Below are 18980 nucleotides of genomic sequence, written 5' to 3'. Positions count from 1 at the left end.
CTTTGCTGTGACACTGTAGAGAAAAACAATATTAAAGAGGGAACACCAAAAGGGACACTAAAGTTCTCATTGCCCCACCACTCCATCTCGAAACATGCACAGAAAATTTCTCAATATGTATGCGTCAATTCAAAACATTTCCAAAGATCAGATGACTTCTACAAACCTTTTCAATTTCACCTTCCTTTGAGATTTAATCCCTCCCCCCTCATTATATAACAGGTCACCTAAACTTGATTGCCAATTGCATGTGGAAGATATATAATATTAGCACTTACGCACAACTCTTTTACAGTTATTGCTAGTTGGATACTAAGAGGTCTGTAACTTCCTTAAAGTTACGGGGAATGTTTGACCTGCTTTATTATTATGTTCAAATCTAACAAATGCTTTTTAATAAGGTCCATAGCATAAAATATGTATCTGATGTACAAACAATCCTAGTGTGTACATCTTCTATTATCTTACTCAAGCCACAAACTATTTTTAAAAAGGGGGGGAGGGGAATTTGGGGGGCGGGGGGAAGTCTCATTTTTCCTTTTCTGTCAGCGCATGAACCAATCCCTATATTTGTATTTGAAACTGAATGGGGATTGGCTCATGCGCTGACAAAAAAGAAGGGAGAAAATAAGACAGACTTCTGCCCGAGACAGAAAATTCTGGCATGTTACTACTGAACGGTCTGCACATTTTTTTTTAATACCCTGGTAATTTGCAAGCCATTAGTTTACCACATTGAGGGTAAATGTTTTTAGCAGATGAAACTGCACCAAAAGTTCAGCACATAGCTCCAATGAATGGCATGTTACATCAGCCTCAGTATCAACAGTCACTCGAAGCACATTAGGAGTACACTGTACTTTGACACATTATTTACAGGGAAACATCTCATTTCTTAGGGCTTACAGTCATATTTCAAATGTGTAATTATAGCCCAAGCAGTCAAAGACAATTACTGGGTCAACCTGGAAGCAACCTATAATAACAGAGAATTTTATTTCAGTAATACCCTAAAGGAGAGAGTCTCTGTTTACATAATTCAAGAAAGCATTGAAAATCCTTAGACATAAGAGGATGTGAGAGTGTAAAGCTTTACACTGAACAGGCTCTGCACTACTGCATCAGGAATGGGCAGATGTGCCAGATATTTCTAGTTATAAATAGTTAATGAAGAATAATTATGTTCTATTAACTTTTGGGTTGAAAACTAGAAACACTTGAAGTATTAAAATTGTCTACGTATGCCCCCACACAGCTAGTCTAATAGAAGTGGTTCCTTTGCAGACTGTGTAGGGCCACAATTAAAAAAAATAAAATTTGAACATTTAACACACTTAGCAGTGTTATCATCAATCTGGGCTATTTTAAAACTAACATGCTATTTTAGCACAGTCCCATTTTATGCAATAAGAACTACTTACTAATAACTGGGGCTAACAGTAAAATAACATGTTTTAATGGTAGCTCACATTGATAACTTCTCCCTTAATTCAACAACACTAACCATGTCTTTGAAATATTTACTTTTTTTTTAATAAAAAGAAACGTTAACAGTCTTCTCCACAAACATGTCTAAGCAACTTAGTTCAAATTTAGATGACCCAAGAAAAAGTATTCTAATACATTAGTTGCTCTGATCAGTGACTAAAAGATATTTTGCGTGTACAATATATACACAAAAATCTACTTACACCAAGGTAATAAGGAGGCATACTCTTCAGATAATTTTCAAACGATTGCCTCCACTTTAAAGTTGGCTTGCCCTTGTGCACTTTAAACAAATCATCTAAAAGACAATGATTACTGTTCACAACTAAAGTACTGTGATGATCACCACAAAAAAATCATATTTTCATGTAGCAAATCAATTTCTTTTTAAACATTCAATTTTCATTCAAAGTTTTCTAGTATAAAATACAAAAGCAGAAAATACATTTTGTATAAACCGATATACAACTCCCCTCATACCCCTCCAAAAAATGAAACTCTCCCCACACCCCTAACTCAAACTTCCCTACTAACCCCCCCTTCCTCCCTCAAGAGAATAAGAATCCAGAAAATGAAATATACACTGCATTCAATGCCCGACAGTGATTCTTCAGTGGAAGTAAAGAACTCAATAAAATTAAAGAACCCCTCCTCCTCCATAAGCACTTAGTTAAACTTTCACACATGGGATAACATATCAGCTAATTTTGTCCATTCTTCCCTAGTAGGTTCAAAACAACTATGACGACGATCTGTTAATTGTTCTAGATCACAAATCACTCAATCATGACATCTAGTCATGCTTTCCACTTTGCTGCGAGAGACATCCTCTTTACTCTAGTTTGCTATTTATACCCCTTCAGGTTGCCCAAACTCAACAAGCAGAATTTTGGTTCACAAGGAAATGAGTCTAAAGTCTGCCCCAATAATTGAATGATCACTTTCCAAAAACTTTATATTAGATCACATGACCACCATTATATGTGGAGTGGAGGACTGGCCTAATGGTTAGTGCTGCGGGTTGCAGACCTGTGGAACTGGGTTTGATTCCCATTGCTGCCTGACAGTCAGCAGTGGGTTGAGATCCTGGGGAATCAGGTTCAATTCCCTCTGCAGCTCCATTGCCCCACGTACAATATATAACTTAGATTGTGAGCCCACTACCTGTAATAGAAATTGTAAACCACATAGTCAACTCGGGGATCACTTGTGGTATATCAAGTGCTGAAAATAAAATAAATACTTGATTTTTTTTTTCTTTTTGAGTAGAAAGGAAACCAAGACTTGCTAAAACTTCAGGGGTGTAAAGAAGAAGAAACTTGTAGAGAGACAGTGGGAGGCCCAGGGTTTAGAGATGAGTGCTTAGGAAATCTGAGTTGTGTCCAGAAGCAAATAACAGCTAAAGTCTTAACTGTGATCTTTAAAAATGTTGTACTTTGTACTATTTTTGCTATTTTCTACCTGTCCTTTTGGTTTAATAATGTTCAGTAAACCTTTTTTTTCTGGTTTTAGAAAAAATCTGGACTGGACTTCACTTTTGGAGTGAAGTGTAACAGTGATCAATCCCTTAGGGTCTAAGGCCTCCTGGCCTCAAACAAATTCTGGGGTCCAGCAGACACTATAGAGGTAGCTAATTACTGCAGCCTCTTAAGGTAAACACCTTTGTCTTAACCTCTACCTGGGGTATTCCCCACCTACCTTGAAAAGGGAGTTGAATATAATTATAATAGGTTACTTCAATGAAATGGCAACACACAATCATCAAAGCAATTTTTGCTCTACATATTAGTGAGAAATGGACGTTTATGACATTAGTTTGTCTTAATTCCAAAATACCTATATGTTAGTTCCTTCTATCATAAAGCATGCAAGATGTATACTTACCTAAAAGAGGAAGGAAAACAGGATAATTGTAAGGCATCACAAACAAGTTCACACAATTCAGTGCTGTGCTGGCTTTCAAGTAACCAAACGGATGGCCAAGTTCACTGTATTTTGCACTGTTGGTCACACATACCTTCAATGAAATAATTCATAGTATTCACACATATTCCCCTTGCAGCAGTGTATTTTCGATAGTAGAAAAATATTTATACATGAAGATCAGTGAATACTGCCTGCTCAAAATTATTACACACATCCAGGCCGATATTCAAAACGATTTTACCGGCCAGAAACAGATCCTGGCTGATTAAAATGTTTGTTAGGTGCCAACCGATCATTTTCAGCAACACTTAACCAGTTAGTGCTGCTGAAAGTGTCCGGTTAGCGCTTAACACAAAACCAGCTCTTTTGGGGGCATTCCGAGGGCTGAGTCACCACTTAGCCAGTTAAGTACCAATATTGAGCACTTAACCAGCCAGGGTAACTGCATAAACAGGACCACATAAAAGTCAGTCCTGTCTTTATGCAGGGTCCCAAAGCAGGTTAAGTGCTGAATATTGCACTTAACTGGCTATGTTTTAGCTGGCTCAAAGCCTGGACATGACCTGGCATTGAATTTCCAGCCGTAACACCAGCAGCAGTCAGCAAAACGCTAAGCACCACCAGCTAAATGTCGACCCCATTATTTTGGGAGTCCTGTACTAATATTTTAAACCCATAATAACAGGCTGTGGTGAGTAGATGCATATTCTTTCACTCAAATGTATAGTGTATTTTTGGAAAACATGAAATATTTTCCTGGCACGTCCAGAAACAGTATCTGAATTCAAGAGAGTTTCGGACAAGTAAGTAGGACCTCTAAGGGAGTGAAAGGGAGAGTAGATGGGATGGATGGGCAGTCTGGAAAGTCTATATGGTCTACATTTTTCTACGTTTCTGTGTCAGTCACCAAATAAAGAGTTTTGCTGAAACTGCTGAGCTGCAAGGGGCAACTGACTAAGTTGACCATTTTGTTGGTTTAGAGCTTGCCCTCACTGCTATGTTTGGAATACTGGATGATGATGATGATGAATGTGTCTTCTTGGGTGAGGACCACAGAGTGAAAATGATAAATGCAGCACAGTGCTGTTTGGAGCCATTTATTCTCTGGACCACAGTGTCACACAGAGGCCATAGGAGGCTGAAGACCACAACATAACCAGGAGTCCAATGGATTGGGCTGGGTAGGATAGGAGCAATATGATGAACCATGGCAGGTGATGAGGAAAGTTGAAAACCAGGGGCTGGAGTTCTCTCTTGCCATAATGCAACATCCACAGAAATGGAAGCAAATTCAAGCAAGATAGGGCTCTAGGTCCAGTTGTGTCTCTCTTAAACATAACATACACCAACTCTTTGTGAAAGTGAGCTAAATTGGTGGAAAATTATTACACAGTCTGCAGCATGTCAGAAAAGTTGTGCCCTGAGGAGGCTTCTTTTAGCAACAGTCCAGGGGAAAACCATTCAATGCACATTTTGACTATATAGGAATTAAGTTAATTTGTTATTTTGACATTGTAAATAGAATCTTTACAAAGACAACAACTAGGAAGATAACCTTAAGAGTGATATCAAAATTAAAAACATACTGTACTAATGTAACAAGATGCTATTTTAGTTATGGGTGATTGAAAATAGTTTAAGACAGTGCAGGTGTTCTACAGGACAACAAACTGGTTATAGAGAATATAAGAATTCACAGGCAGACTTCTGGTGGGGCTGTCAGCCAAGATGGCCACAATGTGTTGAGTTCCTGAAAACCCCCTCCTGATATGGCCCCATTAAATGATACTAATAGGCATTACCCTGATATTTTAACATTTGTGAGATCTTTGGAGGGTTAGCACAGGATTACCTAAAGACGGTTTCAATTTGACATGGTTTTTTTGAGTGCAGCTCCAGGAATGCAGCTTCCCAGAGGCTTCAGACAACATCAGATGGAACGTGGCCTGTAAATTTAGTGTTCGCCGTGCAGCGAGTGATAACAGCTGACTGGGGTAGGCACTTCTGGGGACAACAAGACAGGCTGTAGGGCCGTGAAATCCATGAATTACAATTGAGGACAGCCTCTTTATCAAGCATAGGATTAATGGTCTTGAACACTGCGACTGAAATGATTACTCTCCCAGTGTGTAACCTGCAAATAGGTTCTGCATGACTTGCAGATTGTCACTTTAAAGCAAGTAGAGGGAGTTCTATACTCATACTGGTGACCTACACCATTATACCTCTCCATTACCTACAATAAGGATAACAGGCTATTTAGTAGAGAGACTCCTATTTAGTGTTTCATCCTCTGAGGAAGTGGAGTGGGAGTTGCAGCTTGGGCCTTATATTTTACCACTCCAATATTTCAGAAGTGGACTGAAATGTTGTTCCACACTGACTTCGCATAGCTGGAGTCTGAAGCAATCACTGGGGCACTAAAACCATGGAAACTCGGATGGCATCCAAGGTGACAAAAAGGGACAAGGAGAAAGGTTGTGGAGGGGATATCAAAATGGCGAAGAACAGCAAACCTCCTTTTCCTACAACAGGCTCCAAGTGGGCAGCCGAGATAGTGATGGAGGTACGGATGGCTGTGTAGCACACTATGGGGAAGCAAATGCAAGAGGTCATTGATAAATTAGATGGAATGGGAAATCGCTTCACCACTTTAGCAAAAGAACTCCAAGTAGTCCAACTGGGGATGGTGGTATTTCATCACTTATTAAATGTCAAAAAATTCTACAAGCCTTGAACTAGAAAAGATCACTATAGCTTTTCTACAAGAAACACATTTAGATACTAAGAAGTGTAAGAAATTGGTGGGATGGGCGATTATTTTGAACCTCCTGCGCAAGGTAAGGTTGGGGTTATCTTAATTCGTAAAGGCTTACATTTGTGATGGTACATTTAACTGTTGACTGTCAAAATCCAGTGTTATGTAACATTTCGGCAACAAATACTTACAGAAGGAATTTTTACAAACAAGTCAAACCCCCTTCAAGAGTTTGGTGAGGTTCCTTTGCTAGTGGGAGGAGATTTTAATGACGTTGGGGATCCTCTATTGGATAGGTTACATGGAAAGCATAGAGGAAATATTCATGCTTATAGAGGAATTAATTTACTATGCGATTTTCTGGACTTGGTGGATGTGTGGAGGACTTTACATCCAGTAGAGCGTGATTATACACACTTGTCTAAGGCGTATTCCACCATGTCCAGATCTGATTATAATCTAATCTCTAGACAAAGTTTTACGATTGGACCTATCTTCACTGAATAAACAATCAAAATATCTGATCATGCTATGGTAAGGGCTGAATTAAATTTCCCTGGGTCTACTCCTGCTTTATTTCAATGGAAGTTCTTAATATGCCTCTGTGGAGTGACAGATTTTATGATTTCCTATTGTGGAAATTATATGAGGATACGAATGAGACTCATCTGAATAACCTGATTCTTTATTGGGAAGGGACCAAGGCAGAGTTGAGAGGGGAGATCCTTGCATATACTAGTCACCATAAAAAGGCTAGACACAGGGAGGTGACCAGACTCCCGGCATCTATATGGGAAAACTCACAGTATACAAATTAAAACAGAACTCTTAGAACTACAAGCAGCTTTGAATGAGCTGATTCATCAGAAAACACAAAAATCGATTGGCTATTTCAAATATAAGATGCACGAATTTGCCAACAAGGGAGGTAGGATGCTGCTACTACTACTACTACTGATGCGTTTAGCCCAATCAAAACAGAGTCACCTTAACTAATGTGTTGTCATTCCCTACTGGGCAACTGGAAAATTCTGACATAGTCATTAACCACCTTTTCAAAGAATATTATACTCACCTGTACTCAGCAGCGGACCCTCCTCCGCAACACAATGAGGTTTATTTGTCTAATCTGGACCTTCCCTCTATAGCATCAATGCGATTAGATTTGTTAAATGCTCCAGTCACATCTGAAGAGGTGTCTTGGGCTACTCAACAAAGTCAGGGTAGTAAGACTCCTGGACCAGATGAATTTAGGGGTGAATTCTATAAGATGCTGAGAGCTGAAGTTGTAACATTTTATTTTATTACATTTCTACCCCGCGCTTTCCCACTCATGGCAGGCTCAATGTGGCTTACATATTACATACAGGTACTTATTTGTACCTGGGGCAATGGAGGGTTAAGTGACTTACCCAGAGTCACAAGGAACTGCCTGTGCCTCCAGTGGGAATCGAACCCAGTTCCCCAGGACCAAAGTCCACCACTCTAACCACTAGGCCACTCCTCCACTCACATCTATGTTTAATGCAATGTGCATCCAGGGGAGTTACCAGAGTCATTACATCTAGCTCAAATTATAGTTCTTCCAAAGCCAGGCCGAGATCAGACAATGTCCGAATCTTACCACCCAATTTCACTACTTAATTATGAGGCAAAATTATTTGCTAAGGTCTTAGCTAATCAGTTATGTTTTACCAATGTTGTGTCAGTACCCAAAGTGGGGTTTATACAGAAAGGCAGTATATGAAATCCTTCACCTTTAACCCTGTATACACATGCATACTGAGGTACATTGTAACTAAAAATGTACGAAAAAAATCACAGACTTGGCAAAACCCAGAATACCCCCTCAATGCTAATAGGTTTCAATGCCGAAAAGGTGTTCAACCAAGTGGTCAGACTTTTTATTTGGAGTATTAGGTGCTTATGGAATTCAAAGTTTTTTAGGAATGCTGTATGAATTTTGTACACTGACCCCCAAGGCCAGAGTTTGGGCAAATGAATTACTCTCCTCCTCTTTTACCATATAACAAGGCATGAGACAGGGATGCCCCCTTTCACTTTTATTGTTTATTTTAACCTTGGATCCACTTATTTGTGATATTCAGAGTAATCCTGAGATACAAGGATTTACTTTGGGAAGGGAGACTTTTAAAATTGCAGCTTTTGCTGATGACTTGCTAATCCATGTAGCGTACACCAAATCATCAGTACCAGCGTTATTACAGAGTATGACTAATATGGAGACTTTTCTGATTTTAAGTTAAACCTGAATAAATTGGAAGCTATAATGTGGACAGAGGAACAAAAAAAAAAAAAAGGAGTGGGTGGGGGTGTTTCCATTAAATGCAATTAAGGAATATAAACTACCATGTATAAAAAGTAGACATATTTTAAACGCAAACTCAGACTAACACTGTGATAACCATATAATTGGTCTCAAATAAAGATCAATAAAAATGCATTATGTCATCTTTTATAGTCACATAGAGGCATATTTTCAAAGCACTTAGCATATTTTCAAAGCACTTAGAAGGCTAAGTGCTTTGAAAATATGCCTCATAGTCTCATTAACCCATTAGTGCCCGATGTTCCCATAATAAGCCATATGGGAACATTAAAAAAACTTTTTGACAAAACTTATTTTCATCAAAGCCGCCCATGACCATAAACGGAGAGGTTCAACAGAGCTCTGTTTCAGAAACTGAAATCCTTCCTCAGGAATCCCAATTCAAAGGTGGCACAAAGTTAATGTGCTAATTATGCACTGAGAAAAATGGCAGACCAGGGCTATCATATTTGATAAGACTGTCACACTCGTCTCTTTTCACTAGTGGCCTTGAATATTTTTGGCATGGGCTGCTACAGACGCAGCTTCTGCACCGACAGCATATTTGACACTGTGGTCATCATAGGCACTGAGGATTCCTGAACAAAGGCCCATGGCATTGTAGGAGTCAGCTTTCTTAAAAGAGCGATCTTCCTTGCCAAATGTGACTCTTTAAATCCTTCTCAAGGGCATGGCTACTCTGGCTTGTGATGCCTCTATGCCACCTCTTTTATTCAAACTCCCTGTTTCCTTAAGCTTTTTGCATCTGGATAGAAGTTTGATGGTGAGTAAGTTCTTCACTCTGACATCTTTGCACAGCAAGAACAGTTTGAGATATTACAGTCTGGCTCCTAACACTGGCAGCACTTCTTATGTATCTATGATGGACATCTTTCATCTAAAGGAAAATATGTTGAACCAGTTTAACTCAAATTTCAAGTCAGAAACAACTGGACGAGTCTAAATGTGTCTGTGTGTACTACATACAATTGTGTCACCTTTATTTATTTTTTATTTGGTTGCATTGGGGCAATGGAGGGTTAAGTGACTTGCCCAGAGTCACAAGGAGCTGCCTGTGCCTGAAGTGGGAATCGAACTCAGTTCCTCAGGACCAAAGTCCACCACACTAACCACTAGGCCACTCCTCCACTTTCCGCATTTTGGTCACATAACTATTTTTATTTTCATTTTTATAAGCACTTAGTATGCACTTTACACACATTTGCCTTTTTGCTCAAAGCATTTTTTACTTAATGTATTTGTGAGCACCTCCATTATATGCACTTTATATTGTAAATATATACATTTTAAGTTCACAGTGTTAGCTTGCTGCTTCTTTTTTACCTCTGCTCTCTCCATCAATTTAATTCAGCCCTTACCATAGCATGATCAGATATTTTGATTGTTTATTCAGTGAAGATAGGTCCAATCGTAAAACTTTGTCTAGAGATTAGATTATAATCAGTTCTGGACATGGTGGAATACGCCTTAGACAAGTGTGTATAATCACGCTCTACTGGATGTAAAGTCCTCCACACATCCACCAAGTCCAGAAAATCGCATAGTAAATTAATTCCTCTATAAGCATGAATATTTCCTCTATGCTTCCCATGTAACCTATCCAATAGAGGATCCCCAACGTCATTAAAATCTCCTCCCACTAGCAAAGGAACCTCACCAAACTCTTGAAGGGGGTTTGACTTGTTTGTAAAAATTCCTTCTGTAAGTATTTGTTGCCGAAATGTTACATAACACTGGATTTTGACAGTCAACAGTTAAATGTACCATCACAAATGTAAGCCTTTACGAATTAAGATAACCCCAACCTTACCTCGCGCAGGAGGTTCAAAATAATCGCCCATCCCACCAATTTCTTACACTTCTTAGTATCTAAATGTGTTTCTTGTAGAAAAGCTATAGTGATCTTTTCTAGTTCAAGGCTTGTAGAATTTTTTGACATTTAATAAGTGATGAAATACCACCATCCCCAGTTGGACTACTTGGAGTTCTTTTGCTAAAGTGGTGAAGCGATTTCCCATTCCATCTAATTTATCAATGACCTCTTGCATTTGCTTCCCCATAGTGTGCTACACAGCCATCCGTACCTCCATCACTATCTCGGCTGCCCACTTGGAGCCTGTTGTAGGAAAAGGAGGTTTGCTGTTCTTCGCTATTTTGATATCCCCTCCACGACCTTTCTCCTTGTCCCTTTTTGTCACCTTGGATGCCATCCGAGTTTCCATGGTTTTAGTGCCCCAGTGATTGCTTCAGACTCCAGCTATGCGAAGTCAGTGTGGTTTTATCTGGTATTTATCTGTGCATAGTATTTGCACATCTATTTATCCTTTTTGTTCTTTTACACCTCTTTTTTACTGGAATCCGTCTTTTGTTTTCCCATATGGCTTATAGGTTTGTCTAGTGATTATATACATTATTTATGTATACATTTTACGTTTGTTAAGAACTCCTGACAAAGGCATAGGCCGAAACAAGGACCGTGTCGAGTACATGTTTCAGTGAATGATTGTCTCTCGCTTTGATTGTGCTGACTCCCAGAGAATATATAATGAAGTCTTTTTGGCTCTTCTTGATTCATCACCTTGGTCATTCCCACGCCTTGGCTTGCTTGTGTATAAGTTTGGACATAGACTGAAGAGAATTGTGAGGTAGCAGGTGTTTGGATAGTTCTGTGCATGCTCAGAAATACCTTCCAACTTTTTCTCAGCTCAGAGAGCCAGTGGCACAGTCAGAGGATGTCAACTACTTGTGTGGCTCATTCATCCTGCTCATCAGCAGAGAATGGACTTTTAAAAATTCTGTTCATATATGATTTTATATTTATAGAAGACAGACAGAAAGTAAACAATAAACAAGCGCCTTCTCCTCACCTCCCCAAACCACATCACAACACCCCTCTCCATAAAATAACAGATATTTAAGCTTACCTGCCAGCAAGTGTGAGGCGATTTTCTTTCCAAAATAAACTGGGTCAGTGGTGAAGGTTCCAATTCATACTTATCAAAAGGAAGTTTGTCAATGACCATTGGCTCTGAGTCAGTGCAGGAGAACTTCAGAATTGGATGAGATGTGCGTGGGGGCTAAACAAACATAACACAACATTATTAACCCTATGTTAAAAAAAATTATTTTTAAAAACCCGTTAAATTAAATAATAAATTGCTGCTCTCCACAGAGAGCAGTCAACAGTTTCACACAGATGAGCAACAATCAAAATCAAAGCAGAAAAAGACGCTGTTCCATCCAGTCTACCAATTATTGCTGTCTACATTGCCAACATACCCCATGCAGCTGGACTACATGTAAGGTATCACACCTTATAACAGTTTTTGTCATCTTCCTCCATCCTCCTGTGTAGCTGAGCATACAGATCCCTCTTTTCAGTTGAGTACACACTCAGCATCACTTCCACATCCAACTACAAGGTTCCAATATAATCCAAACAAGCACTAACACTGTTAATTGAATATCTAGCATCCTAAATGCCCATGAACTTTCTGACCAGTGCCCTGCTACCAGTCAAGAAGGGAGTGTAACCTGCTACACTAGGCTATTTAGTTTCTGGGTTTCTGCTAGGTCTTCTAATCAGGGCTTAATTTGTGCATAAAAAGGAACTGTGGAGCCGAAAGAGGCTTGGGTGGGCCAGGAGCAACAAGAGATGAAGGGCTAGATTAGGGAGTGTTCTTGGCAATGCTCCAGGCTCACCACTTCCTCTTCTCTTCCCTTCTAATTGTTATGTAAGCCACATTGAACCCGGGTTCTACTCGGGCTAATGTGGGATATAAATGTCATAAATAATAATAATACTGCACTGAAGTCTGAAAATAAGTGGTGGAACTGTGTTTCAGGCCATTCCCCCCACAAATTAAGACCTGCTTCTAGTTATTTCTCTGCCAGACCCATTCTATCTTTTTTTTTTTATCAATTAAGGATCCTCTTGATTTTCCAAGACCTTCCTGAAATCCATTACCATTTTAGCTTTCATCACATACTCAGACAGGTCATTTAAAAAAGATATTTTGTTTTCCAGAGAGCCCCTGTTCAAATACTGGATAAGTAACCACAAACTAAAAGTATTAATGTAGACAAAAATTAAACTGGAACCCAAGATGCCAGACTCTGCATGCAATGCAACAACAAATGTAAAAGAAATGCATTTCCTCCTATACAGTGGAAAATAAAGCTGGCAGATGTAAATTCTCAAAGCTGACACAATTCAATCACTAACTGAAAATAAAATCATTTTTCCTACCTTTGTTGTCTGGTGATTTTATTTTTCTAATCATCTTGTTCCAATTCTCTCGTTCTGTTTCCCTACCTCTGTGTGCTTAACTACCTCCAGCACCTCCTATTTATGTGCTATTTCTTTTCTTGCCTCCTTTCTTCTTCACTTCCTGTCATACATCCATTTTTAGCACTGATCTTCCATTTTTCTACGTCCTTTCAAATCTACTTGCTCATCTCTTCCCCTCTCCAATCCATGTGCAGCATTTCCCCCCTTTCTCTTCTCCTCCCTTGGGTAGCTTCTCCAATCCCTTCATGCAAATGCAGCTTTTCCCCTCTAACTCCCCCTGTGGGTCCGGCATCACCTCCTTACCTCCCTGTCTATCCTTCTTCCCCACAGGCCCTACAAACTTACAGAGTTTGCTGGCATTGCCAGCAGTGATTACAACAGACTTCACAGCAGCTCCAAGGCTTTCCCTCTGCTGTGTCCTACCCGCATAGCAACAGGAAGTTACGACAGAGGGAAAGACCTTGGGACTGGCCAGAGAGAGCCTGTAGTAATCGCTGCTGGGCCGGCAGTGCCGGTGAACTCTAAGTTTCTAGTGTCCCTGGGGAGGAAGGAAAGGAGATGTGCAGCTTTGGCACTAACTTTCATGGGGGGTGAAAAGGGGGGCAACTAAGATCTTGGGGGGGGGGGCACCTGTTCTCCCCTCCCCCCATAGCAATGCCTATGTCTTTTGCTGTTTCACAAGAAGCTTCAAATCTAAGTAACATGAGTTGGTTCAGGTTCAGTGTCTGAATTTTGCTAGTTTGGCTTGTATCACCCCATCCGTTTACCCCCATGATCCAGCATGTTTCCCTCTCTCTTTCCTTCCTCCCCTTCATCCCATGACCCAGCATATCACTATCCTACCCTCCCTTCACTCCATGACCCAACATGTTTCCCTCTGTCTTTCCTCCCTCCCCTTCACCCCATAATCCAGCATTTCTTTCTTTCTTTCTTCCCATTAAAACCATGATCCAGCATGTTTCTCTTTCCTTCCTCCCCTTAATCCCATGATCCAGCATGTTTTGTCTTTCATCCCTCCCCTTTACCCCATAATCCAGCATGTTTCCCCTCTCTTTTTCCTTCCTCCCTTTCACCCCATGATCCAGCATCTCACCCATCCTACCCTCTCCCTTTATTGCATGATTCAGCATGTTTCCCTCTCTTTCCTTCCTCACCTTCACCCCAAGATCCAGCATGTTTCCTGCTCTTTCCTCCCTCCCCTTCACCCCAAGATCCAGCATGTTTCCTGCTCTTTCTTCCCTCCCCTTCACCCCAAGATCCAGCATGTTTCCTGCTCTTTCTTCCCTCCCCTTCACCCCAAGATCCAGCATGTTTCCTGCTCTTTCCTCCCTCCCCTTCACCCCAAGATCCAGCATCTCATCATTCTTCCTCCCCTTCACCCCATTATCCATGTTTCCCGCTCTCTTGCCTTCCTCCCATGATCAAGCATATCACCATCCTACCCTCCCTTCACTCCATGATCTAACATGTTTTCCGCTCTCTTTCCTCCCTCCCCTTTACCCCATAATCCAGCATGTTCTCCTCTTTCCTTCATCCCATGACAAAGCATGTTTCCCTCTCTTTCCTTCCTCCCCTTCACCCCATGATCCAGAATGTTTCCCTCTTTCACCCCATGATCCAGAATCTCACTCAACCTACCCTCCCCCTTCACTCCATGATCCAGCATGTTTCTCCCTCTTTCCTTCCTCTCCTTCACCCCATGATCCAAGCATGTTTCCCTGTTCTCTCTCCTCCCTCCACCCCATGATCCAGCATCTCATCACCCTACCCCCCCTTCTCTCCATGATCCAACATGTTTCTCTCTCTCTCTCTTTCCTGCCTCCCTTTCACCCCATTATCCAGCATGTTTCCCTCTTTCCTTCTTCCCCTTCACTCCATGATCCAGCATGTTTCTCTCTCTCCCTTCCTTCCCTTAACCCAATGATCCAGCATATTTTCTTGTCTTTCCTCCCTCCCCTTTACCCCATAATCCAGCATGTTCCCCTCTTTTTCCTTCATCCCTTTCACCCCATGATCCAGCATGTTTCCCACTCTCTTTCCTTCCTCCCCTTCACCCCATGATCCAGCATCTCACTATCCTACCCTCCCCTTCACCCCATGATCCAGCATGTTTCCCACTCTTTCCTTTCTCCCCTTCACCCCATAATCCAGAATGTTTCCCACTCTCTTTCCTCCCTTCCCTTCACCTCATGATCCAACATCTCACCATCCTACCTCCCTTCACTCCATGATCCAGCAGGTTTCCCTCTCTCTCCTTCCTTCCCCCTTCACCCCATGATCCAGCATGTTCCCCCCTCTATTTCCTTCCTCCTCTTTACCCCATGACCCAGCATCCCACCATCCTATCCTCCCATATTCCAGGATCTTTCCTTCCCTTCCACCTCTACCCCAGATCCAACATCTCTCACTATTCTTCGCTCCGCCATCCCCCCACTGTCTAGTATGTCTCTCCTGCGCCCCCCCTCCCCCATGCCCGATCAGAAAAATATTTCCCCATTCATCATCCTCCCAATGTACCTTTCAATGCGATTTTTCCCTTTGCAGAACTAACAGCAGCAGCATTTCACATTCAGCTGCCTGCCCTGCATTGGCACAGGAGTCCTCCTCACTGGCGCACCCCATCCCCTTTACTGAACTTTATGTTTCCGCAGGGGCGCAGTAGAGAGGACTCCTGGGCTGATGCAGGGCAGGCAGCTGAATGCAAGACGCTGCCGCTTAGTGCTCTGAAGGAAAAAATCAGATTGAAAGGTACATGGGGGATGAGGGAGAGAGTAGCTCAGGACAGCTGCCGTTGGAGGCTTGCTCATTGGAAGCATGTGAAAAAAGATGCCAATACGCCGTACCAGCACGTACTAGCATTGTAAAAACTTAACAGTTTTAACAAATCTAAATAAGCAACCAATGATGGCCTAACGTGTGTTTCTATTTTATACAGTATTCTTGAATTACTTTGTGCAAAAGTAGTCGTAGTATTTTAAAAATAGCTGCAACAGTGAACAAAATTAAGAGAGATATATAATATGACTAAGCAGGTTAAGATGAGTGAGGCTAGCAATATATGCTATTGTTTAGTGTGTGTGATTTGGTATTATGGTTCACTAATGCTAGAATGACATGACATATTGAGTGGGTGTACAGTTTGAGTTTAGTGGTTAGCATAGAGGTAGAGTGGAGAGAGTTTGGTATTATTGTCCAGTATTAGTAATTAATTTTTTGAATAGATATGCTTTTAGCAATTTGCGAAAGATTAAGTAGTTCATGATATTTCTTTTTTTTTTTTTATTGAAGTTTCACAAATACATCTTAACAGACATTCAACTGCACATTGACATCTTGCTTCTTACATCAATCTATGCTTATCCCCAACTGTAACTTTCCCTCCCTTCCCGCCCTATCCTGGTGGTGAATGAGGCTGTTCCTTATATTGTTCATAAAGTGTCCAAATTTTGTTAAAGACCAGCATGGACCCTCTTCGCATAGCTGTTAGTTTTGACATCTGATAAAGGTGCTCCACTTTCCTACTGACCACCTGAAGTGATGGTGGTTTCACTTGCCTCCAGGCACGAGCCAGCCCCAGTCTTGTCGCTACAAAATATTGAATCGCCAACCTATGCTGCCAGCTAGGTATTGCTGCTGGTCTGAAGTGTAATAGGCAGTGTTCTGCCCTCCATGAGTATGTCCTCTGTAGAACTGTATTAACCAGTTGCATTACAGCTTTCCAATACATTTCAACTTTCTCGCAGGACCTCCAAATGTGATAAAATGTGCCTCTGTGGCCACACTCCCGCCAGCATTGCCCCGACATTTCTGGATACAGCTTTTGTAGCCGGTCGGGAGTGTAATACCACCAATAAAACATTTTAAAACCATTTTCATTTACCGTTTGAGCTAGGGATGGTTTAAGCAAATATTTATAATTCCCCTTCCATACTGTTTCGGGATAGGTGGTTTGTAGCACCTCCTCCCACTTCGCTTGGTAAAGTACCTGAGGATATGTCCTTCCCAGCAGGGCCAAATATATACGGGTGATTCCTCCCCTGCCTCCTCCTCTATTTACCGCTAATTCTAGGGCTGTTTCAGCTAGGTCTAATTCATCATGCGCTTTCTTCTTAATGAAGCTGCGCAGGTTGCAGTAATATGTAAGGTCTCTCTCCACCAGGCCAAATTCCTCCTGCAAGTCTGCAAAGTGTATAATTTCCCCATCTTTCCATAGCTGACCCAGCGTACGCAGCCCCGCTTGAGCCCATGTATCGAACACTTTTTCCGATCTCCCCAAGGGAAACCCGTTTGCCCATCGTATTGCTGTTTGTCGATAATACCACCTCTCCGGAAACATCCGCCTTCTCAATTGGTACCATGTCCACATAGGGTGCCTCAACCCTAGGAGCATTTTTTTGATTATAGGTACCAACTCATCTCCTGGAATCCACAGAATATCCTCTATTTCTCGCCTACCTAGCCAAGCTCTCTCCCAGTGAAGCCATTTCTTGGATGCCCCAGGGGCCCACTCTGCCAGAACGCGAATTTGGGCCGCTTGATAGTACAGATAGAAATTAGGGACCCCCATACCGCCTCTCTCCCATGTTTGAAACATCATTGATCGCCTCACTCTTGGCAGACGCTTCCTCCATATGTATGTAAACATTTTGCGATTAAGGTTTGCAAAGAAACTAGTAGGAATTGGTATCGGGATTGCCATAAATAAATATAATAGTTTTGGGAGCAGCATCATCTTGATGGCTTGTATGCGCCCTTTCCAGGATACGTTAAGCCCTTCCCATCTATCCAACTCTCTAAATAGCTCTTCTGCTTTCTGGGGGAAGTTAGCTGCAAAGAGCCCCTCCAGCTGCGGCGTTATCTGAATACCCAAATATTTAATAGACTTGTTCGCCCACACAAAGGGGAACTCTGTCTGAAGAGCCGACAGCTCAGTGGGAGGCACTATGAGATTTAGAAAGGTTGATTTCTCCAAGTTGGGCTTAAATCCTGATAATTGCCCATATTGTGTGAGATGTTCTACTACCCTTTTTACCGATGTGTCTGGCTTCGTGATTGTCAGCAATATATCATCGGCAAACAGCATTAGTTTATGTTCCCTCCAGCCTCTCACCATTCCCTTTACCTCCCTATCCCTCCGAAGCATACAGACTAAAGGTTCTAAGGAGAGAGCAAAAAGAAGTGGAGACATCGCACACCCCTGTCTAGTCCCTCGTTGTAGTTTAAATGTTCTTGTATACATCCCATTAATTTTTAATGTTGCCAATGGGGCCTGATATAATAGCTGTAACCATTTCAGATACTTCCCTTCTATCCCTATCCGCTGTAATACTGTGAACAGAAACGACCAGTCCACACGGTCAAATGCCTTTTCTGCATCAATCGAAAGCAGTATCGCTGGGGACTGGTCGTCTCTCACCTGTTGGATGACATGCATCAGGCACCTAATATTATCAAACGTCTGGCGTCCCGCTATGAATCCCGCCTGATCTTTCATGTACTATATCTGGTATCTGTTTTTGTAATCTGCGGGCCAGGATTTTTGTGAATATCTTGCAGTCCACGATCAGGAGCGAGATTGGCCTGTAAGAACTGCATAACTGTGGGTTTTTCCCTGGCTTTAGTAATAGGGTTATCGCAGCCAATCTCCAGGTATAAGGTAATTCCTGCGAGTCAGATAGTGCATTAAACACTCTGTAAAACTGGTGCTAGGAGTTTACTATACAATTTATAAAATCTGGGGGGGAACCCATCTGGGCCTGGAGCTTTACCGCTCGCCATATCTTTTATTGCCCACATGATCTCCTCTAATGAGATGGGAGCGGACATCTGGTCAGACCCCCCCTCCCCAATCGCGGGAGATCCGCCTCTCGCAGGTATTGCTCCATTCTATCTTCCTCTAGAGTATGTTCTGATCCATATAAAGTTGTATAATACTCAAGGAATGCCTCTTGAACTTGCTCCACCTGTGTAACAATGTCCCCCTCTGCTGTTTGTATACCTCCTATATGGTTTCGTTGCGCTAACTTTTTGGGTTTGCATGCTAGCAATCTGCCTGCCTTATCTCCAAATTCAAAATATTCTTGTTGTGCCATTTGCAGTTTGGCAGCTAATTCTGCCAGTTGTAGCTCAGCTCATTTATTTTTACCTGTCCTCGGGTGTCTTTGGGG

General features: G+C 41.6%; 1 protein-coding gene across 2 annotated transcripts in view; it reads right to left on the bottom strand.

The window, feature by feature from the left end:
• INTS6 (integrator complex subunit 6) overlaps positions 1-18980 on the bottom strand; it is a 242077-nt gene that overhangs the window by 76347 nt on the left and 146750 nt on the right. For both annotated transcript variants that reach the window (XM_030200446.1, XM_030200447.1), the window contains 3 exons: positions 11447-11599; positions 3373-3505; positions 1692-1786 (listed from right to left, as the gene is read on the bottom strand). In XM_030200446.1, coding sequence (XP_030056306.1) covers positions 1692-1786; positions 3373-3505; positions 11447-11599 — 381 coding nt within the window. The remainder of the gene's footprint in view (positions 1-1691; positions 1787-3372; positions 3506-11446; positions 11600-18980) is intronic.

This window comes from Microcaecilia unicolor, chromosome 4 (assembly GCF_901765095.1).
Source record: "Microcaecilia unicolor chromosome 4, aMicUni1.1, whole genome shotgun sequence".
NCBI lineage: Eukaryota > Metazoa > Chordata > Amphibia > Gymnophiona > Siphonopidae > Microcaecilia > Microcaecilia unicolor.
This window is presented reverse-complemented; position numbering and strand designations above follow the sequence as displayed.